At 38.2% G+C, this 19657-nt stretch overlaps 1 protein-coding gene and 1 pseudogene across 8 annotated transcripts in view; both read right to left on the bottom strand.

Annotated features, from left to right (window-relative positions):
* Nucleotides 1-19657, bottom strand: part of NUDT6 (nudix hydrolase 6) — a 67184-nt gene that overhangs the window by 6021 nt on the left and 41506 nt on the right. The window contains exon 1 of one of the 8 annotated variants that reach the window (XM_043487047.1): nucleotides 12537-12580. The exons of 5 other annotated variants lie outside the window; for them this stretch is intronic. Coding sequence is in view for 1 of the 3 variants with exons in the window: in XM_043487030.1 (XP_043342965.1) it covers nucleotides 2963-2965 (3 nt within the window). In the remaining 2 variants the exon portion in view is untranslated. Of the gene's footprint in view, nucleotides 1-2962; nucleotides 2982-5413; nucleotides 5447-12536; nucleotides 12581-19657 lie in introns of those variants that run through there. 2 more of the 8 variants (XM_043487055.1, XM_043487030.1) reach the window with 2 other exon arrangements.
* LOC122423637 lies at nucleotides 6702-18376 on the bottom strand (annotated as a pseudogene).

The raw sequence follows: 19657 nt of genomic DNA, 5'->3' as shown, positions 1-19657 counted from the left end.
CATTATGTTTTTTATTAATGTAGCGATACCTCCAAGTATATCTCAGCATTAATGCACTGTCTTTGGGGTTCCATTTTGAAATTGTTCCACAAGCTACATTTCTATAGAAACTATGCAGACTTTTTTTGTTTTTGGTCTCTAGGATATTAAACTTCACCACTATAAATTCTACTTCTGTGGGAGAAGGCGAGGGTGGGATGTTTCGAGAGAACAGCATCGAAACATGTATATTATCTAGGGTGAAACAGATCACCAGCCCAGGCTGGATGCATGAGACAAGTGCTCGGGCCTGGTGCACTGGGAAGACCCAGAGGAATAGGGTGGAGAGGGAGGTGGGAGGGGGGATCGGGATGGGGAATACATGTAAATCCATGGCTGATTCATGTCAATGTATGACAAAAACCACTACAATATTGTAAAGTAATTAGCCTCCAACTAATAAAACTAAATGGGAAAAAAAAATTCTACTTCTAAAAAAGAAATGTTATGAGGCAAACAAATGCTTCCCCAGAACAACAGAAATAAATTTTGAAAAAATCTTTACCTGGACCTGATGATAAGTTCTTGGAAATAGTTAAGCTTACAGTTATTTCCAAGTGGTAGGCTGAGAGGCCTAAGTTTTGTGATTTGAAAAACCTGGTTAATGCTGTAGATAAAATCAGTCATTTGAGGGGATAAGTCTGCCTTCAACCTTTTTTTTTTTTTTTACATTAAAAAATACACCCACTATCTGGGTTTAGCTATTTAAGTAATAATAATAAATACTAGATAATGTATTGAATGTCCACTATGTTCCAGACACTATGCTATGTTTTAAGAACTGTACACATTTACAGTTAGCCCAAGAGAAACTATTATTGTTCCCATTTTTTCTCTTTAAATTGAAGTTATAGCTGATTTACAATACTGTGTTAGAGCAAAGTATATAACGTACAGCAAAGTAATTGAGTTGTATACATATTTTTTCAGATTCTTTTCCATTATAGATTATTACAAGATATTGAATACTGTTCCCTGTGCTATGCAGTAAATCCTTATTGCCCATTGTTCCCACTTTAGAACTGATGAAACTGAGGACAAAAGATTTAATAGTTTACCTGGAGTGACACAGCCAGTGCATAGTAAACTCATGGTTAAAATCCAGGTGACCTGATTCTAATCATCTCTTAAGAAATTTTAAAAGTTGATTTGGTATTTTCATACTAACCTTTTACCACTATTCACTTTTTCATATACTTTTTGATCTTTGCTTCAGTTCTGATTGGAACATTCTATATAAAACCAACTAGAATCTGTATCTTAGTCTGACACTCTTCCAGGGGTTGTGACTTTGAACTAACACCTAGTTTGGTGTCAAATGTCTATCTACCTCTTGCCTATGAGTTCCCTATCTAGAATCTTCTGATTGGCATGGGATTTATTATTTTGCTAGTGATTTACTAAGAGTTACAGTATATTGTTCCACAGAGGAAAAACTACTGAGGGAGGAGTAAGGTTGGGCTTTGAATATTTTTTAGCTTATTATCTGTTTTCATCTTTGTTCTCTATCCAATAAAAGACAAAACATCTCTCTGCATCAAGTATAAAATTCCATGACCCTTTCCCTGCTAATCTTAAAAAAGAAACTTTCCACTCCCTCTTAAAATAAATATTCTGCTCAGACATTTTTGTGCCTCTTTGCCTTCTGGGTCTTACCCAGCATTCACGTATATGACCCCTCCCTACTTTGAGTTACTGAGGTCATCTAATTCCTGAAGCATATCTGACTTTTACATACTATAAAAAGGAAATTATCCTTCTAAGTCATAAAAATGTGGGATTTTAAACTATATTTAGAATAATTCCATCATATTATAATGGTGAATATGATGATAAATTTTTCCTATATATTTGCCAATTATAAATCTGATGTTCGTGTGTGTGTGTGTGTACACGCACGCAGGAGTGGCAAACAGAAGAGAGTGTGGATGATGTACAGTGGTCCCATCTATCACTGAATTGCTAAGCCTCTGTTAAAGGCTATTTCAAGTTTAATTGCACTGCTTCTTTTAAAACTGTCCTGAAGAAAAACTCCCAAGTTTACTGTTTCTAGAATGGATAAAGAGGAATGATTCGTTTTTTGATCCTTTTTCTATTTTCCCAGTCCCATGGACGTCTTCTGTTTTCCTAAGCAAATGATTAGCTTCAAGATCTTCCCTGGGTGTGGCTTCTGAACTAAGAATTTGTGTAAACACTGCCCGCCCCCCCCCCCCAAAAAAAACCCATCAATTTCTTTCAAGTCAGAAACTAATCTCAAGAACCTAGAACAAGGGTTCAGACTTGCTAGTCTACTCCTTTTGGTTCTCTGTACTATGTGACCTTCTCATTCCTCCCTTACTCCAACTTGGTCAGATACAGAGACCTCATTAACTTTTATTTTCATTGCTCTAATCTTTAATGTTACTACTCTTACTTTTCAGAGTTCAAAGCCACTGTACTTAGAAAATTCACTGACTGGTAGGTTTTGGGCACAGAGAAATTTATGCACAATACAGCAGGCCAGTCATTCTCTTTCTGCTTGTACTATTGTATTTTTCTTAATAACATTTACCACCACTTTTTATATATATTTTATTCATTATTTGTATCTCATTTAGTTGCTAAGTCATGTCCGACTCTTATGCAACCCCATGGACTGTCGCCTGCTAGGCTCCTCTGTCCATGGGGTTTCTCAGGCAAGAATACTGGAGTGGGTTGCCACTTCCTTTTCCAGGGGCTCTTCCCGACACGGGGATGGAACAGCATCTCCTGGCTTGGCAGGCGGAGTCTGGACCACTGAGCCACCAGGGGAGCCATTTGTTCTTACCTATTTGAATGTAAGTTCCAGATGTAGAAACCTTGCTTTGTTCACTGATGTTTACCTAGTGCTTAAAACTCATAAACTCTGTAATTAAGTTCAGTGAAAGAATGAAAAGGTCCCTACCATTAATTCAGCTCTTGAGCACCAGGTTTACAATGTCAAGTCACTCTTAGGTCTTGACAGTGATGGGACAGGAGTACAAGAACTGGATGGGTAGGAAAGGAGAAAGGACATGTTTAAAGTATCAATTTAGCTTTGAGTCTGAGTGTACATTTGCTCACAGTGAAGGTTAAACTTTCCTCTCTAAGACATACTTGACACTAATGCCTGGGAGGAGTGAATCACTTAAAGAAAAACTGGCTCAGATGTCTGAAAATATGCTGATTAATTATTTATGGCTAAAAGCTATCATCAGGGCTTCCCTGGTGAGTCAAACAGTAAAGAATCCGCCTGCAATGTGAGACCTGGGTTTGATCCCTGGGTTGGGAAGATCCCCTAGAGGAGGGCATGGCAACCCATTCCAGCATTCTTGCCTAGAGAATCTCCATGGACACTGGACCTGACAGGCTACAGTCCACCGAGTCTCAAAGAGTTGGACACGACTGAGCGACTAAGCATAGCACAGCTATCATCAACCTCAAGATATGCAGATGATACCACTTTAATGGCAGAAAGTGAAGAGGAACTAAAGAGCCTCTTGATGAAGGTGAAAGAGGAGAGTGAAAAAGCTGGCTTAAAACTCAAAACTCAAAAAATGAAGACCATGGCATCTGGTCCTGTCATTTCATGGCAAATAGGTGGGGAAAATGGGGAACCAGTAACAGATTTCATTTACTTGGGCTCCATAGTCAATGTGGATGGTGACTGCAGCCATAAAATTAAAAGATGCTTGCTCCTTGGGAAATATAGTTATAACAAACCTAGACAGTGTATTAAAAAGTAAAGACATCACCTTGCAGACAAAGGTCCAGAGAGTCAAAGCTATGGTTTTTCCAGTAGTCATGTATGGATGTGAGAATTGTACCATAAAGAAGGTTGAGCACTGAAGAATTGATGCTTTCGAACTGTGGTGTTGGAGAAGACTTGAGAGTCCCTTGGACAGTGAGATCAAACTACTCAGTCCTAAAGGAAATCAACTGTGAACATTCTTTGGAAGGACTGATGCTGAATCTTTTAGCCACCTGATGTGAAGAGCCAACTCACCAGAAACGACCCTGATGCTGGGAAAGATTGAGGGCAAGAGAAGGGAGCAACAGAGGATGATGAGATGGTTACTGACTCAGTGGACATACTTTGAGCAAACTCAGGGAGACAGCGAAGGACAGGAACACCTGGCATGCTGCAGTCCATGGAGTTGCAGAGTCAGACACAACTTAGCTACTGAACAACAATAGCAACAATAGCTATCATGCTTAAATTCTACCTAAAACCAAAATAATTGCATTATAATTAATATAACTTAGCATCTCACTTTATACTTTTTATTACAACATTGAGCTATATAAGAATACTCAGTTTTCACATTTTATTGCTCCATTAGATAAATCTGGTTATAACAACAAAAAAATAAAAACCCTAAGTAGGAGTATCACTTCTATTTAATCCACAAAGAAACCAAAGTCTTATATTAATAGTAATGTGATTTTGTTTCTAACTTTTGCCAATTCCCAACTGCCTAGAGGCATAAGGGGAATCATGTTTAAGAAAGTACTGCTTCTCAGAATCTATTCTTAAAGAACCAGTCATCGGCAAGACTGAAAATCAGCAAGTGAAGAATCTGGATGCACAATGTTCTAGCTTGGTTGTTAACACATCAATTGTTGAGCAGTATCCCTGGAGTTTGATGATCAGGTCTGGGGTGGAGCAGAGGTGTGAGCACGTGTGGTTTCCAAGAAGTTGATGCTATTACTGTCTCTCAGTTTCACATTCACCCTCCATGCTCTGCCTAGTGATGCTAGAGCTGGGGCTTCACTGACCAGTTTGTTTTGCCAACTGACTCCCTTAAGCCTCTACCAACAGACTGCAGGGCTGGGGGAGGAAGAAAGCTCCTCCTGTCTGCTTCCTGTGCCTTTTCCATGTGCCTGTGGTTCTTGTATCGCTTCAGCATGTTGCTTCATTCTGGCAGTGGCAGGTCCTTCCCATAGCAACAGTCAAATCCACTTTGCAGTTTTCTAGCATTTCCTACCTAAGCTTCATTGTGCCCTCTCTCCAAAGGCACCAGAAAGCTGATGCTTCATTTGCAGAGGTCTGGGCCCCATGTCCTCTGAGTTCAGAGATAGGAGATGAACAGCATTTCTTGTTAGAGATTTAATAAGCTATGGGCAGTCCCAAATGAAAGGATGCACAACCTACCAGAGTGGCATAAAGATGACCTTAAGCCACAGACATCTAAGATACAACAAGATGTAGAAAGAAGCCTTTTCTGAGATTCCCTTTATCAGATTAAAGGGAAAGCATTCTGAGAATGACGCTGCCATAAATCCCTTCTAGAGGAACTTCCAAGCCAAGAAGGAAACTAACCTTTAGTACCTGGTGAGAAACTGTATACACATACTTTATCAGAAGCTGCCATACCTTCTAAAATTACTCTTGCTCCTTCACTTAATCATCTTCCTTTTCTCCATAATACTCTTTTCTTCACACTTTTGTTCTAACCTCTCTTCTTGTACCACTTAAGTATCACTGCTGGTACCTGAATTGAATGAAATCATTAACCTCAGCAACAGACAATGGCATCTGTACTATATATTAAAAAAAAACAAAAACAAAAAAACGATCTCCCTAAAAACAAACCCCATTCAAGTGAAGTTTTGTATCCTAATATATAGGCATTGCCATACAACTACTGACTCCCTCAGATTCAGGTATTAATTCATTTTATGTTTTCATTTGCTTTAGTTTAATGAACAGATTCCTCTCTAGGCTTAAATTCTCATTCAGTTGTGTAATGATGAAAAAGTTATTTCTAAATGCTCTAAATCAAAGTTTGTCTGAAAAATGGAGATAATAATATGAAAATTTTTGTGGAAGTATTTTTATGTCATCACAGTGATCATCATTTATCTGATTTTATTTCTATTAAATAGCAAAACATGATGGAATTAAAGTAATTTTTTTTAGCCTGAAAACCTCATCATCAGGATCAGGAATGTGTACTATCACAGAAGAACAGGTGACTTGGGGGAATGTCAAGTGTCAGCAAATGGTTAGTTATGTATTTTTAGGAGGCTAGAAGCCATACCAGAGCTGGTGCTACCACTTTACCTGGGTTTTTAATCCTCTTCAGATATAGTTCCAAGAGACACCAAATAAACCATTTAGGAACTTACACAGAGTTATTTACTCAAAAGTCCCCCCAGCTTAAAGGTATACCTTCAATTGACACTAAAGACAACTGATACCCCAAAGAATCTTGAGGCACAAGATGGAAAACTCTCCACTTGTATCTTTGTAAGTAAATGTTACAGGATGAAGAACGGCTAAAACAATACCACTTTGGGTAGGTCTCTTGGAATTTTTGTTTAGTCATTAAGTCTTGGGTTTCCCTTTGTTTCTTGACTACCTTGGAAAACACTAGCAATTATTTCTTTGAAAATAAGATGAGCAAAACTAGAGAAGCACTGATTGTCTGAAGCGTGAAGTCACGATTAACTGAGAATCAGAGTTTTTAGTCATTTACAGTGGAGTTTATGCAAATTTCTACATACTTTTGACCACAGTCCTGTTTTAAAAATGTAGCGCAACTCAATTTTTTCCTTTTCAATTGCTGTAATACAGATTGCTCTGGAAGTTTGATTTCTTCAAACTGAACCTGTTAAATCATGTCTTGACAGATGTTATAAGGAAAAAAAAAACACCCCCCCAAAACATCATGCTGTCTAGGTTTGGAGTAAGACAGGTCAGCCATAACTGCTGGGGAAGCCCTTTTCTTTTTTTCAGACTGCAACCCAACTTTTAATATTTTTAGACTTATGTTTGAATAAATGAACCTGAAAAACTGCTTAGAGTGGAGACATCATGTTAGCCTGGCTGTCTTTCATTCTCTGTTAAAGTCCTTAATGAAATTTTATTTGACAAAGTCATTTCCAAAACTGTGTTATTTTAATATCTTAAAAGTTTACCCTTTTCTTTTCAAAACCAGATTACACCTGGTACCCTACTCTACATGTACATAAGGGTAAAGGGAGCATTACAGTACTAGGGGTATTTAATTTGTGATCACCAAATCTAACTCAGTTTCATAAACGGTGCAAATTAGGTCCCCAGAGGCTCACAGATATGCCCAGAGTTGTTTCTTTGAACCCAGGTCTCCTGACCCAATTTTGTTTGTACAACTTCTTACGTCACCTGAGCGTAGAAAAGAATAAATATTGGTGCTACTGCTGGTTCTTTAAATGCAAGGAAACGACAATTAAAGCGATACACTTAAAAGACAGTAAAACCTTTTATATTATCTCTTTAGAAGTGTGCTTTGTATACCAAAGTATAGATTTTTTTCAAACTTAGCAAAAGAAATTAACCAATTTATGTTACTTGTATATCCTTGTATAGCATATATATATGGAATCTATCAATAATGTTTGGGCATATCATTTTGTCTGCCATATTGCAGAGGGTTACAATACTTTAGTATAAGCCAATTTAACTAAACAAAATCCTAAATAAGTTCTCCAACCTTAGATACTCAATATTAATTATATATACACCCCTTTGGCCTAAGGGTTGTAAGACTTGAATGATAAAATAATAAAATAATGACTACAGAAACTCTTCTTTTTTAGGTTAGAGTAGGGTAAGTTAAAGACCATCTGGTGTCCCTCATAATTCATGGAGAATAGGGACATAGCTATATGTCTTTGAAACTGTTACTCAGTGTTTGAAACAGAATGTGAAGAGAATCAGGGCTTATTACTTTCAAAGAAAATGAGTTTAATTAGGTTTTGACTAATTTTTTTTTTTTTAAACAATTACAGACTCTGAAATTGCACTGACTAGACTGGTTCCACTACTACATTATCTGCATGATTTTGAGTAAACAGCCCCTCTATATGCCTTTCACCCTATCTCTAGTTTCTAGATCTAGCAATTTACCCTATGGTAAAAGATCCCTATGTGATAAACAACGTAATACAATCCTGAATATAATTTCTTATTCACCTTGTCTCATTACCATAATTTACACCTCAATTAAAGCATCATTGTATCTGTAAGTAATACATTTCTTTAATATATCCTGTAATTCAGATTTCTATTTAGATACATTTCTCTTCTTCCTCTTTTCTCCATCATTGTAACCTTATGGTATACCTTATTAAACTGTGTTCTCCCTTCAGTAAAACTCCCTCTAAACTCAAACTATTATAATAATGCAAACACAGATGGAGCAAAATTAACATATTAGAAAAAAAGGATAAAAAATACATATGGAGCCATGCTGAGACAATACAAAGCAAAAACCACATAACACTATGCTACGAGGAGGACCCTGAGAGCACCCTGGCTCAGGTTCACTGATGTTCGCAGACATCCCAGATGTTCCCAGTGTCCTGCACTTTAATATAATTAACTGCTCTGTTAAAGATGTTTCTATGTCTATTTCTGTTTGTTCAAAACAGTCTATAGCAACTCTGACTCCTAATCCTGAACACGACAATAAAGCAGTACCACGTTATGTTTTTAGTCAAGTCATAGATTATAACCTAAGTATTTTCAACTCATACTCATCTGTTTAAAACCAGACATTTAGGGAGCTAAGCAACATGACTGGTTGAGGATTTCAGATATATCATTTAATTATCCTCTGCTTCAGTGAGAAAGGATCCCTAAAGCTACTGATGAAAGATCTTCAATTAAAAACCAAGCAGGCTGACTCAGTGGTGGGCAGGTGAAGAATCCTTGCCCACAAAATCATCTGTAACACTCCAGTCTTCTCTGCAAGACCAGGCTGCTCCTGACCCACCATTACAACACAACCAGGGTTCACATCAGAACATGAAGTCGAATAGACACTAATTCAAAACTACTTTTGGAACAAATGTCAGATTTTGATCTGTCAATGGTTCCACAGTGCAGTTGTCTTACAAAGTGGAGGCTCTGCATCACGACGCTTGACTTTTCCTCCATTGAATGTACCAAGTTAAACTGCTAAAGTAAAATAAGGCCTGATAGAGGTACTGCATCTGAAATTATAATTAAGGCTAAATAAATACATTTGGTTCCTGGTTCAAACTAATGTTCCAGTGATTATGTTAACCAACAGTTTCACTTTTTGTCCTATATGCCTGCTTGTGAAGATGGTTCTCTCTCTCCTCCCAAGACCAGCATTCCCAGATGTGAGAGCAAAGCCTCCTTCATGGCTTTGGACTGGATGCATATGTAGTGGTGCTCAAAGGTTAACTTATCAGCATAGTGTTTCTCACGACAGAGTGCAAAAGACCAGGAATGGGCGTTTGCATCACAGTGAGGTCCCCATGAAAGTATTTTCAATGAAAATGAACATGTCATCCACCCCCACCTTCTACTTCTGTGTCAAATCCACCAACAGTTAGGCGGATCGATACTGAAAGTCATTCCAAAGCCAAAGAGCTTGCCAAAAGCCAGAGCCCTCTTCATGAACCAGTTGCTGCTCCACAAGTGGCAGAACATCCTGACTGGCACAAATGATGGCAGGGTTGTAAAGACAACACCACAGGGTGAAACCCCTTCTAACTTGATTCAGCATTTAGCTGGCATCTGTTAAGGTATTCAGCTGATAAATATGTATCAACATCACAAAAAAAAACACGAAGACCTTTCCCTGTTTCTAAAGCTCGGATACCTACATTTAGTCCTTATCTATGATTAAACTCTTCATTCAATGAGACCAAAAAGGTGTAATTGTGAAAATCAGACTCACCTGCTATAGATTTTAGGCTAGAACAGACTCTAGATTAGTCCCTCTTTACAAAATACATCACTGTGAGATGAATTCTCTAGTCCTGATGCATATATACATCCCTGAAGTTCTGCATAAACTGGGCCAATACTTGAGTTTTTTAGCAAGTGGCACAATAATATTAATCATAGATCTAGTCAATCATCTGATTCTTTACTTTCATGAGAGGTTGAAAAGGGTGGGAAGAGGATCTATCACGTGTCTATACACTGTAAGATCTGTTTTCTTCAAAAAAGAGTTCATAATGTGTGCCCATATCTCTCAGTGTAATAATAACCTTCTGTGATGTCATTTTCATTAAATATCAGTTTCTCTCCAAGAGGACCATCCTCATCTTCCTATTCATCATTTTCATCTTCATGATTAATGTCCTCTAAGCAAGCTTCAATAATTACTACCAATTCATCTCACTCATCTTTCTTTTTAAAATTTATTTATTTTTAACTGGAGGATAATTGCTTTATAATGTTGTGTTTGTTTCTGCCATATATCAACATGAATCAGCCATAGTATACGTATGTCCCCTTTTCCTTGAGCCTCCCTCCCACCTTCCACCCCTACTTCTCTTTTCTAACTGGCTTTTCCTTAGGATAGTGAGTGAGATTCATTACCAACTGCAATACTTTCATTGCAGTAAAACATTCAAAGGGAACGACTCCATACTCACTAGGTAGTCTGGCTCCTATGCTAACTTCAGCTTTGTTAATTTGAGAATGAAGAGACTCCAAAAGATCCTAGGTACTTGTTCTTTATTGCCTTGATAGCCTTTGCTATTAGCCCCTATAATACACTCTCTAACAATAACATCTTCTCACTCATTTCCTGTAATTCTTCTTTTAATTGGGACATTTGGCCTTTCATACTGGCTGCCCAGTTTGATAATGTTCTCACTTATGTAGGAGGGTTTGATAAAACTCTGCCATAACTTTCCATAATGATATGGTAAGAGATGCATTTCCAGTCTCAGGGGCACATTCCATAAAGTACAAAAATAATAAACTGGAGACTAAAGAGAGACCTAACAGCAGCCAGTAGGTCCTGCTGTGAAGAATCAATTGTTTTCTAGGCATTCTTATTAATGTGAACTTGCCTAATGAGATAAGTGCTTTACTTGTTCATACCTTTAGCAAAAGGTTATCAAAAATTACAAGAGTCAAGGAAAGACATGACATAATGATCAAGGGTTCAACCCAAGAAGATACACAGTTATAAATATATATGCACCCAACATAGGAGCATCTCAATATATAAGGCAAATGCTAACTGCCATAAAAGGGGAAATCAACAGTAACACACTAATAGTGGGGAGAATTAATACCCCGCTAACATCCAGTGGACAGATCATCAGGCAGAAAATTAGTAAGGAAACACAAACCTTAAATGACACATTAGACCACACAGTCTTGACTGATATGTTCAGGACATTCCATATGAAAGAAGCAGAATACATTTTATTCTCAAGAGCACATGAAACATTCCCCAGGATAGATGACATGCTGGGCCACAAATAAAGCCCTGGTAAATTTAAGAAAACTGAAATCATACCAAGCATCTTTCCAGATCACAACACTATGAGACTGGGAATCAACCACAGGAAAAAAAAACCAACTACCAATACATGGAGGCTAAAAACCATGCCACTAAATAACCAAGGAACACTGAAGAAATCAAAGAGGAAATGGAAAACAAAAAACCTAGAGACAAATGGCTATGAAAACAAGACAATCCATAACCTATGGGACACGACAAAAGCAATTTTAAGAGGCAAGCTTATAGCAATACAATCTTACCTCAGGAAACAAGAAAATTCTCAAATAAACAACCTAACTTTACATTTTAAACAACCAGAGAAAGAACAAACAAAAGCCAAAGTTAGTAGAAGGAAAGATAGTATAAGCATCAGAGCAGAAATAAGTGAAACACAGACAAAGATAAAAACAGCAAACATCAATGAAACTAAAATCTGGTCCTCTGAGAAAATAAACTGAACTGATAAAACCTTTAGCCAGACACATCAAGAAAGGGAAAGGCCTCAAATCAATACAATTAGAAATAAAAAGCAGAAGTTACAATGGACATCACAGAAATACAAAGGATCATAAGAGGCTACTACAAGCAGCTATACACCAATAAAATGGACAACCTAGAAGAAATGGGCAAATTCTTAGAAAAGTATAACTGTTCAAGACTGAATGAGAAAGAAATAAAAAATATAAACAGACAAATCACAAGTACTGAAATGAAAATTATGATTAAAAATCTACCAACAAACAAAAGTTCAGGACCAGATGGCTTCACAGGTGAAGAATTCTATCAAGCACCTAGAGAATAGTTGACACTTATTCTCAAACGCTTCTCAAAAATGCAGAGTAAATAATAATCTCAAAAAAAAAAAAAAAAAAAAATCTCAAGCTCATTCTACACAGCCATCAACACCCTGATACCAAAACCAGACAAAGATACCACAAAAAACTTTTATAGGCTAATAGCACTGATGAACATAGACACAAAAATCCTCAACAAAATACTAGCAAACTGAATCCAACAGTGCATTAAAAGGATTATACACCAGGATCAAGAGAGATTTATTCCAGAGATGCAAAGATTCTTCAATATGTGCAAATCAATCAGTGTGATACATCATATTAACAGACTGAAAAATACGCATCATCTTAAGAGATGCAGAAAACATTTTTGACAAAATTCAACATCCATTATGATAAGAAACATTCCAGAAAGTGGGCATGGAGCTAGGCAACTTACCTCAACATAATAAAGGCCATTTATGACAAACCCCTGTCAAACTCCTTTCTCCAGAGGATGAGATGGTTGTATGGCATCACTGACTTGATGGACATGAGTTTGAGCAAGATCCAGGAGATGGTGAAGGACAGGGAAGCCTGGTGTGCTGCAGATCATGGGGACACAAAGAGTCTGACATGACTAAGCGACTGAACAACAATGACAAACCCAGAGCAGACATCATTCTCAAAGGTTAAAAACTAAAAGGGTTTCCTCTAAGATCAGAAACAAGACAAGGATGTCCACTCCACCTTTATTCAACATAGTTTTGGAAGTCCTAGCCACAGCAATGAGAGCAGAAAAATAAAAAGGAATCTGAATTAAAAAAGAAATAAAACTGTCCCTGTTCACAGATGAAATGATACTATACAAACAAAATCCTAAAGATGCTACCAGAAAACTATTAGAGATCAATGAATCTGGTAAAGTTGCAGGATACAAAAGTAATACACAGAAATCTATTGCATTTCTATACATTAACAATGAAAGATCTGAAAGAGAAATTAGGAAATAATCCCATTTACCACTGTATCAAAAAGAATAAAATGTCTAGGAATGAACCTAAGGAGGCAAAAGACTTGTACGCAGAAAACTGTAAGATACTGATGAAAGAAATCAAAGATGATACAAACAGGTAGAGCCATCTCATGTTCTTGGATTTTAAGAATAAATATTGTTAAATTGACTGTATTTCCCATAGTGATCTACTGATTCAATGCAATTCCCATCAATTTACCAATCCATTTTTCACAGAAGTAGAACAAAATATTTTACAATTTGTATTGTCAGCCATGACAAGTGCCATGGGTGCTTACCATCTACCTTTACAAGGATTAAATCATGTGCTGCAGCTGCTGACTTTCAACAACCCTTGAAGGAGTTCAGGGTGGAGAGCAGAAAAGAAGCACTCTGTGCTTGGGAAAAAACTGGCAGGACAAGTCTTGAGATAGCTTGTACTCTCCCTTCATCAAAATCATATTACACTGTCCTTTTCCTCTACCTGTATGGAACAGTTTCTCAACTATCTGAGATACTGTCTCCTGAGCTGCATTCCTCATTTTTGCCCCAAATGAAAAAAAACAAAAAACAAAAAACCACGATGTGAGTGTTGCGAGTTCAGTTTTAAGGTGACAGTTACGGTGACCATGACGGAGGGGACCCAGAGTGGGCTTCTCTCCTCTGCCTGAGATCTAGAAGGAACTGGAGCCTTGGTACCAGCACAGCCCCCTTGCACCTGTACACCTCTTCAGAGTCCAAACAGATTGGTTAGTCTCTCCTGGTTCTTGGATCTCCTATATTGGTTGGTGATTCTGAGTTTTATTTGATGGTAAAAAAGGTTCATGCCCCCTCCCAACTAAAAGATAGTTTTTGGGGGAGGAGCTGGTTGAAAGATACCAAGGAATACCCACCCAGCTGGAAGACAGGAGAGGGGCTGGTTGAAAGATACCAGAATTTGCTCAGCTGTAGAAGACTGAGTGGTCTATGCTGGGTGGTGAGGTAAGAGGCTGATCTGATGCTTTTACAAGGGATATCAAATAGGAAGTCAGCCTCTATATAAAACCTCAGCCAGGGTTATATAAATACAAAGCTTATACTTGCAAGTACCTATTTGATTGGGGAAAGTATACTAAAGGAGACCCCAACCTATAATGACCAAACTGGGATTCTTTTGATATTCCAAAACTGGTATTTTTACTTACAGTTAGAAAAAGCTGGCTATAAGAATCACACAGACTGAATGGAATGCCTATTTTGATTGGTATCTAGAAGCTTCTCTTGAAATGGTACCAGAACAAAAAAAGGCTACTAGCAGTCTGTCAATGACACTGTCTCTACCTCGATGTATCCTGTTTTATCTGAATTACTGGGTGAGATGCTGTATCTTTTTTTCTCTTCCAACTCTTCTGCCTCCTGCTGCTCCCCTTTCCCCAGCAAAGGAAGATAAAACAAAACAAAACAGTTACTAACTTTTTAAGCAATATTCTGGCTTGACACCTGAGTCATTTTCTTAACCACCAAAATGATCCTTTTCTTAATCCTGCCTTTCGGAAGGTTTAGATGAGAATTTGGCTATTCTAGTTAAAAAAAGACAATCTAGGTTAGTCTGAGTTATATACAAACACTTCTTACACTGACTGACCAACTTTTCAGAACCATTAAAAGATAAGGGGGTATCTATGAAAATTACAAAACTTCAGTTGTGCCAATTAATTACACAATGCCAGTGGAAGGGTAACTGACCCACAACCAGCAGACAAAGTTGCCTTGAATACGTGTGTGTGTGTGTGTGTGTATCCTGAGAGAATAAGTCCGAACTGACCCACAACCAGCAGACAAAGTTGGCTTGAATACGTGTGTGTATGTGTGTGTGTGTGTATCCTGAGAGAATAAGTCCAAATTAGGAGAATCTGATTTTCACTCCCTGTACCTTGAGACCGGAGCTCCCAGGATCCCAGAGTTCCCAGGAACACTAATCTATTCTATTCCTGAAACTGAAGTGGAAAAAAAACAAAACAAAACAGGGAATGCAGCCTTCTGAAATCTTTCTTATAAACCAGTGAGTTTTATATTGAGATATCTGAGTCATGACTAAGTTTAGAAAACAGCTAAATTTCTTTTATCTGTCTGAATATATGTATGTATCACTATGCGTCTCTGTTTTCGGATACTATTGCTGGGGTTAATTTGTAAGTGAGCTCTAATTTAATTGGCCTGCATAAAAGTGATGAAAAAATTCTAAATACAAGGAAAGTAAGCTAAAAGAATTTCTGGTTCATGGGAACTAGGAAATATTCAATATTAAATTAGTTGTTGTTCCATTGCTAAGGTGTGTCTAACTTTTTGTAACCCCATGGACTGCAGTATGCAAGACTTCCTGTCCTTCACTATTTTGCAAACTCATGTCCATCGAGTCAGTGATGCCATCCAACCATCTAATCCTCTGATGCCCCCTTCTACTCTTGCCCTCAATCTCTCCGAGCATCAGGGTCTTTTCCAATGAGTTGGCTCTTGCATAACGTGGCCAAAGGATTGGAGCTTCAGCACCAGTCCATCCAATGAATATTCACAGTTGATTTCCTTTAGGATTGAATGGTTTGATCTCCTTGCTGTCCAAAGGACTCAAGAGTCTTCTCAAACACCACAGTTTAAAAGCATCAATTCTTGATGCTTAGCCTTCTTTACAGTCCAGCTCTCACATTCACACATGACTACTGGAAAAACTGTAGGTTTGACCAAATGGAACTTTGTCAGTAAAGTGATGTCTCTGCTTTTTATATGTTGTCTAGGTTTGTTATAATTTTCCTTCCAAGGAGCAAGTGTCTTTTAATTTCATGACTGCAGTAAGCATCCACAGTGATTTTGGAGCCCAAGAAAATGAAATCCGACACTGTTTCCACTTTCCCCCATCTATTTGCCATGAAGTGACAGGACTGTATGCCATGATCTTCATTTTTTGAATGTTGAATTTTAAGCCAGCTTTTTCACTCTTCTTTTTCACCTTCAAGAGGCTCTTTAGGAACCTCTTCAACTTTCTGCCATTAAAGTGGTATCATCTGCATATCCAAGGTTGCTGATATTTCTGCTGGCAATCTTCATTCCAGCTTATGAGTTATCCAGCCCATATTTTGTATGATGTACTCTGCATATAAGCTAAATAAGCATGGTGATAATATACAGCCTGACATACTCCTTTCCCAATTCTGAACGAGTCCATTGTTCCATGTCCAGTTCTAACTGTTGCTTTTTGTCCTGCATACAGATTTCTCAGGAGGCAGGTAAGGTGGCCTGATATTCCTATAAGAATATTCCACAGTTTGTTGTGATCCACACAAAGGCTTTAGTGTAGTCAATGAAGCAGAGGTAGATGTTTTTTGGAATTCCCTTGCTTTTTCTATGATCCAATGGATGTTGGCAATTTGATCTCTGGTTCTTCTGCCTTTTCTAAATCCAGCTTGTGCTTCTGGAAGTTGTCTGTTCACATACTGCTGAAGCCGAGCTTGCAGGATTTTGAACATAACCTTGCTAGCATGTGAACTGAGTACAACTCTATGGTAATTTAAACATTCTTTGGCATTGCCTTTCTTTGGGATTTGAATGAAATGACCTTTTCCAGTCCTGTGGCCAGTGCAGAGTTGTCTGAATATGCTGGCATATTGAGTGCAGCACTTTAACAGCATCATCTTTTAGGATTTAAAACAGCTCAGCTGGAATTCCATCACCTCCACTAGCTCTGTTTGTAGTAATGTTTCCTAAGGCCCACTTGACTTCATATTTCAGGAGGTCTGGCTCTAGGTGAGTGACCACACCATCTTGGTTACAAGGGTCATTAAGAGCTTCTTAGATAGTTCTTCTGTGTATTCTTGCCACCTTTTCTTAATGTCTTCTGCTTTTGTTCTGTCCTTGGTGTTTTTGTCCTTTACCATGCTTATCTTTGCATGAAATACTTCCTTGGTATCTCCAATTTTCGTAGAGAGATCTTGAGTCTTTTCCATTCTACTGTTTTCCTCTAATTCTTTGCATTGTTCACTCAAGAAGGCTTTCTTATCTCTCCTTCTATTCTCTGGAACTCTGTATTCAGTTGAGTATATCTTTCCCCTTCTCCTTTGCCTTTTGCTTCTCTTCTCAGCTATTTGTAAGGCCTCCTCAGACAACCACTTTGCCTTCTTGCATTTTTTTTTTCCCTTGGGGATGGTTTTGGTCACCATGTCCTGTACAATGTTACGAACCTCTATCCATAGTTCTTCAGACACTCTGTCTACCAGATAACGTCCCTTGATCTATTTGTCAACTCCCCTGTGTAATCATAAGGGATTTGAAACAGTTCATACCTGAATGGCCTAGTGGTTTCCCCTACTTTCTTCAATTTGAGCATGAATTTTGCAATAAGGAGTTCATGATCTGAGCAGCGGTCAACTCCCAGTCTTGTTTTTGCTGACTGTATGGAGCTTCTCCATCTTCAGCTACAAAGAACAGAATCAATCTGATTTTGGTACTGACTATCTGGTGATGCCCATGTGTAGAGTCATCTCTTGTATTGTTGGAAGAGGGTGTTTGCTATGACCAGTGCATTCTCTGGGTAGAATTCAGTTAGCCTTTGCCCTGCTTCATTTTGTATTCCAAGGTCAAACTTGCCTGTTTACTCTGGTATCTCTTGACTTCCTACTTTTGCATTCCAGTCCCCTATGATGAAAAGGACATCTCTTTTTGGTGTTAGTTCTAGGCGGTCTTGTAGGTCATCATAGAACTGTTCAACTTCATCTTCTTCAGCATTAGTGGTTGGCACACAGACTTGGTTCAGTATGATGTTGAAAGATTTGCCTTAGAAATGAACTGAAACCATTCTGTTATTTTTGAGACTGCACCCAAGTACTGTATTTTGGACTCTCTTGTTGACTATGAAGGCTACTCTATTCCTTTTAAGGGATTCTTGCCCTTAAACTGGATATAACAGTAGTAGTATAACTGTTAGTAGATATAACAGTCATCTGAATTAAATTCACCCACTCCTGTCCATTTTAGTTCACTGAAATGGTGATTCCTAAAATTGTCAATGTTCACACTTGCCATCTCCTGTTTGACCACGTCCAATTTACCTTGATTCATGAACCTAACAGTCCAGGTCCTTAAGCAATATTGTTCTTTACAGCATCAAACTTTACTTTCACCACCTGACACAACCACAACTGGTCGTTGTTTCTGCTTTGGCTCAACCTCTTCATTCTTTCTGTAGCTATTTCTCTGCTCTTCCCCAGTAGTATATTGGATACCTACTCACCTGAGGGCTTATTTTTCAGCGTCATATCTTTTTGCCTTTTCATACTGTTTATGGGGTTCTCAAGGCAAGAATACTGAAGTGGTTTGCCATTCCCTTCAGTGGACCATGTTTTGTCAGGCCTTAAGTAGCAGGGACATGCCCTTCAGCCACTCCACTTAGCTAAATGACATGCATGGCACCCTGGCTGTTCCAGTGCTAGTCCTTGTTGAGCATGTAAATGTTCACTGACTGTTGAGTATCAGTCAATGTGCAGCCCGGCGTTGAGGCAAAGGCCTTACTGGAGTGGCTGGGAATGGGTTCGGGAGAGGTTGCAGCTGATGCTGGAGAATGCCCAGGAACAGAGGGCTCCCTGGTCTCTGCTGTGGCTGACCACCCTGGGGCTGATCTGCCACCCAGGAGCAGTATTAGTCTTTAAGTCTTTTGATCTAATTAATATAGATATGTCCTGAGTTATCAACATTAAATTTATTACATAGGTGGCTCAGACGGTAAAGAATCTGCCTGCAATGTAGGAGACACAGGTTTGATCCCTGGATCAGGAAGACCCTTTGAGAAGGGATTGGCTACCCGCTCCAGTATTCTTGCCTGGAGAATTCAAGGGACAGAGGAACCTGGTGGGCAGTATGTGGGGCTGCAAAGAGTCAGACATGATGTGAATGACTAACGTACACACTATAATACTTTCACTGTGCCTAGGTTTAATATATGCTAAATAAGATCTTATTATGTTTGTTACACATCTGTCACCAAGGAAAGTAACTTGTGAAGAAAGTAACAATGTGAAGAAACTTTTAAGGAAAGAAAATGTAAATGAGATAACAGCTTCTAGATAAATTCTATTAAGAGTAATTATGTTTTAGTCTCTAGTTTTTGGTAAACCGAATGGCTAAGGTTGTGCAATATTAACTGACAGAAGTTTATTGAATAGCTAGGTCATTCCCAAATAAAATAACATACTGAAACATTATTTACTGATCACTGGCTTCCTCATACAGGGAAATTAAAGGTATCTTGGATTCTTAATGAATATGTTTGGTGCCATCCTAAGATGTTCACTGTAAGAAGGCAAATCCTTCTAGAATTATCATTAGTATTTATGTTCACAATCTATAGAATGCTAATATAAAGGTGACTTCATGGATACTTAAGGAAAAGAGGATGTGTGTTTTCAGTAAAGAAGGCATGAGGAATGGAATGACATTTTATTAAGGGAAAAGGAAGTAGGTCTGACTTAATGGGTGACTGTTTATTGACAGGAAAATTAAGTGATGGCTAGAGAAAGTTTTGTGGAAAATGGACCACAAGA

Source organism: Cervus canadensis, chromosome 1, assembly GCF_019320065.1.
Source record: "Cervus canadensis isolate Bull #8, Minnesota chromosome 1, ASM1932006v1, whole genome shotgun sequence".
Classification (NCBI taxonomy): domain Eukaryota; kingdom Metazoa; phylum Chordata; class Mammalia; order Artiodactyla; family Cervidae; genus Cervus; species Cervus canadensis.
This window is presented reverse-complemented; position numbering and strand designations above follow the sequence as displayed.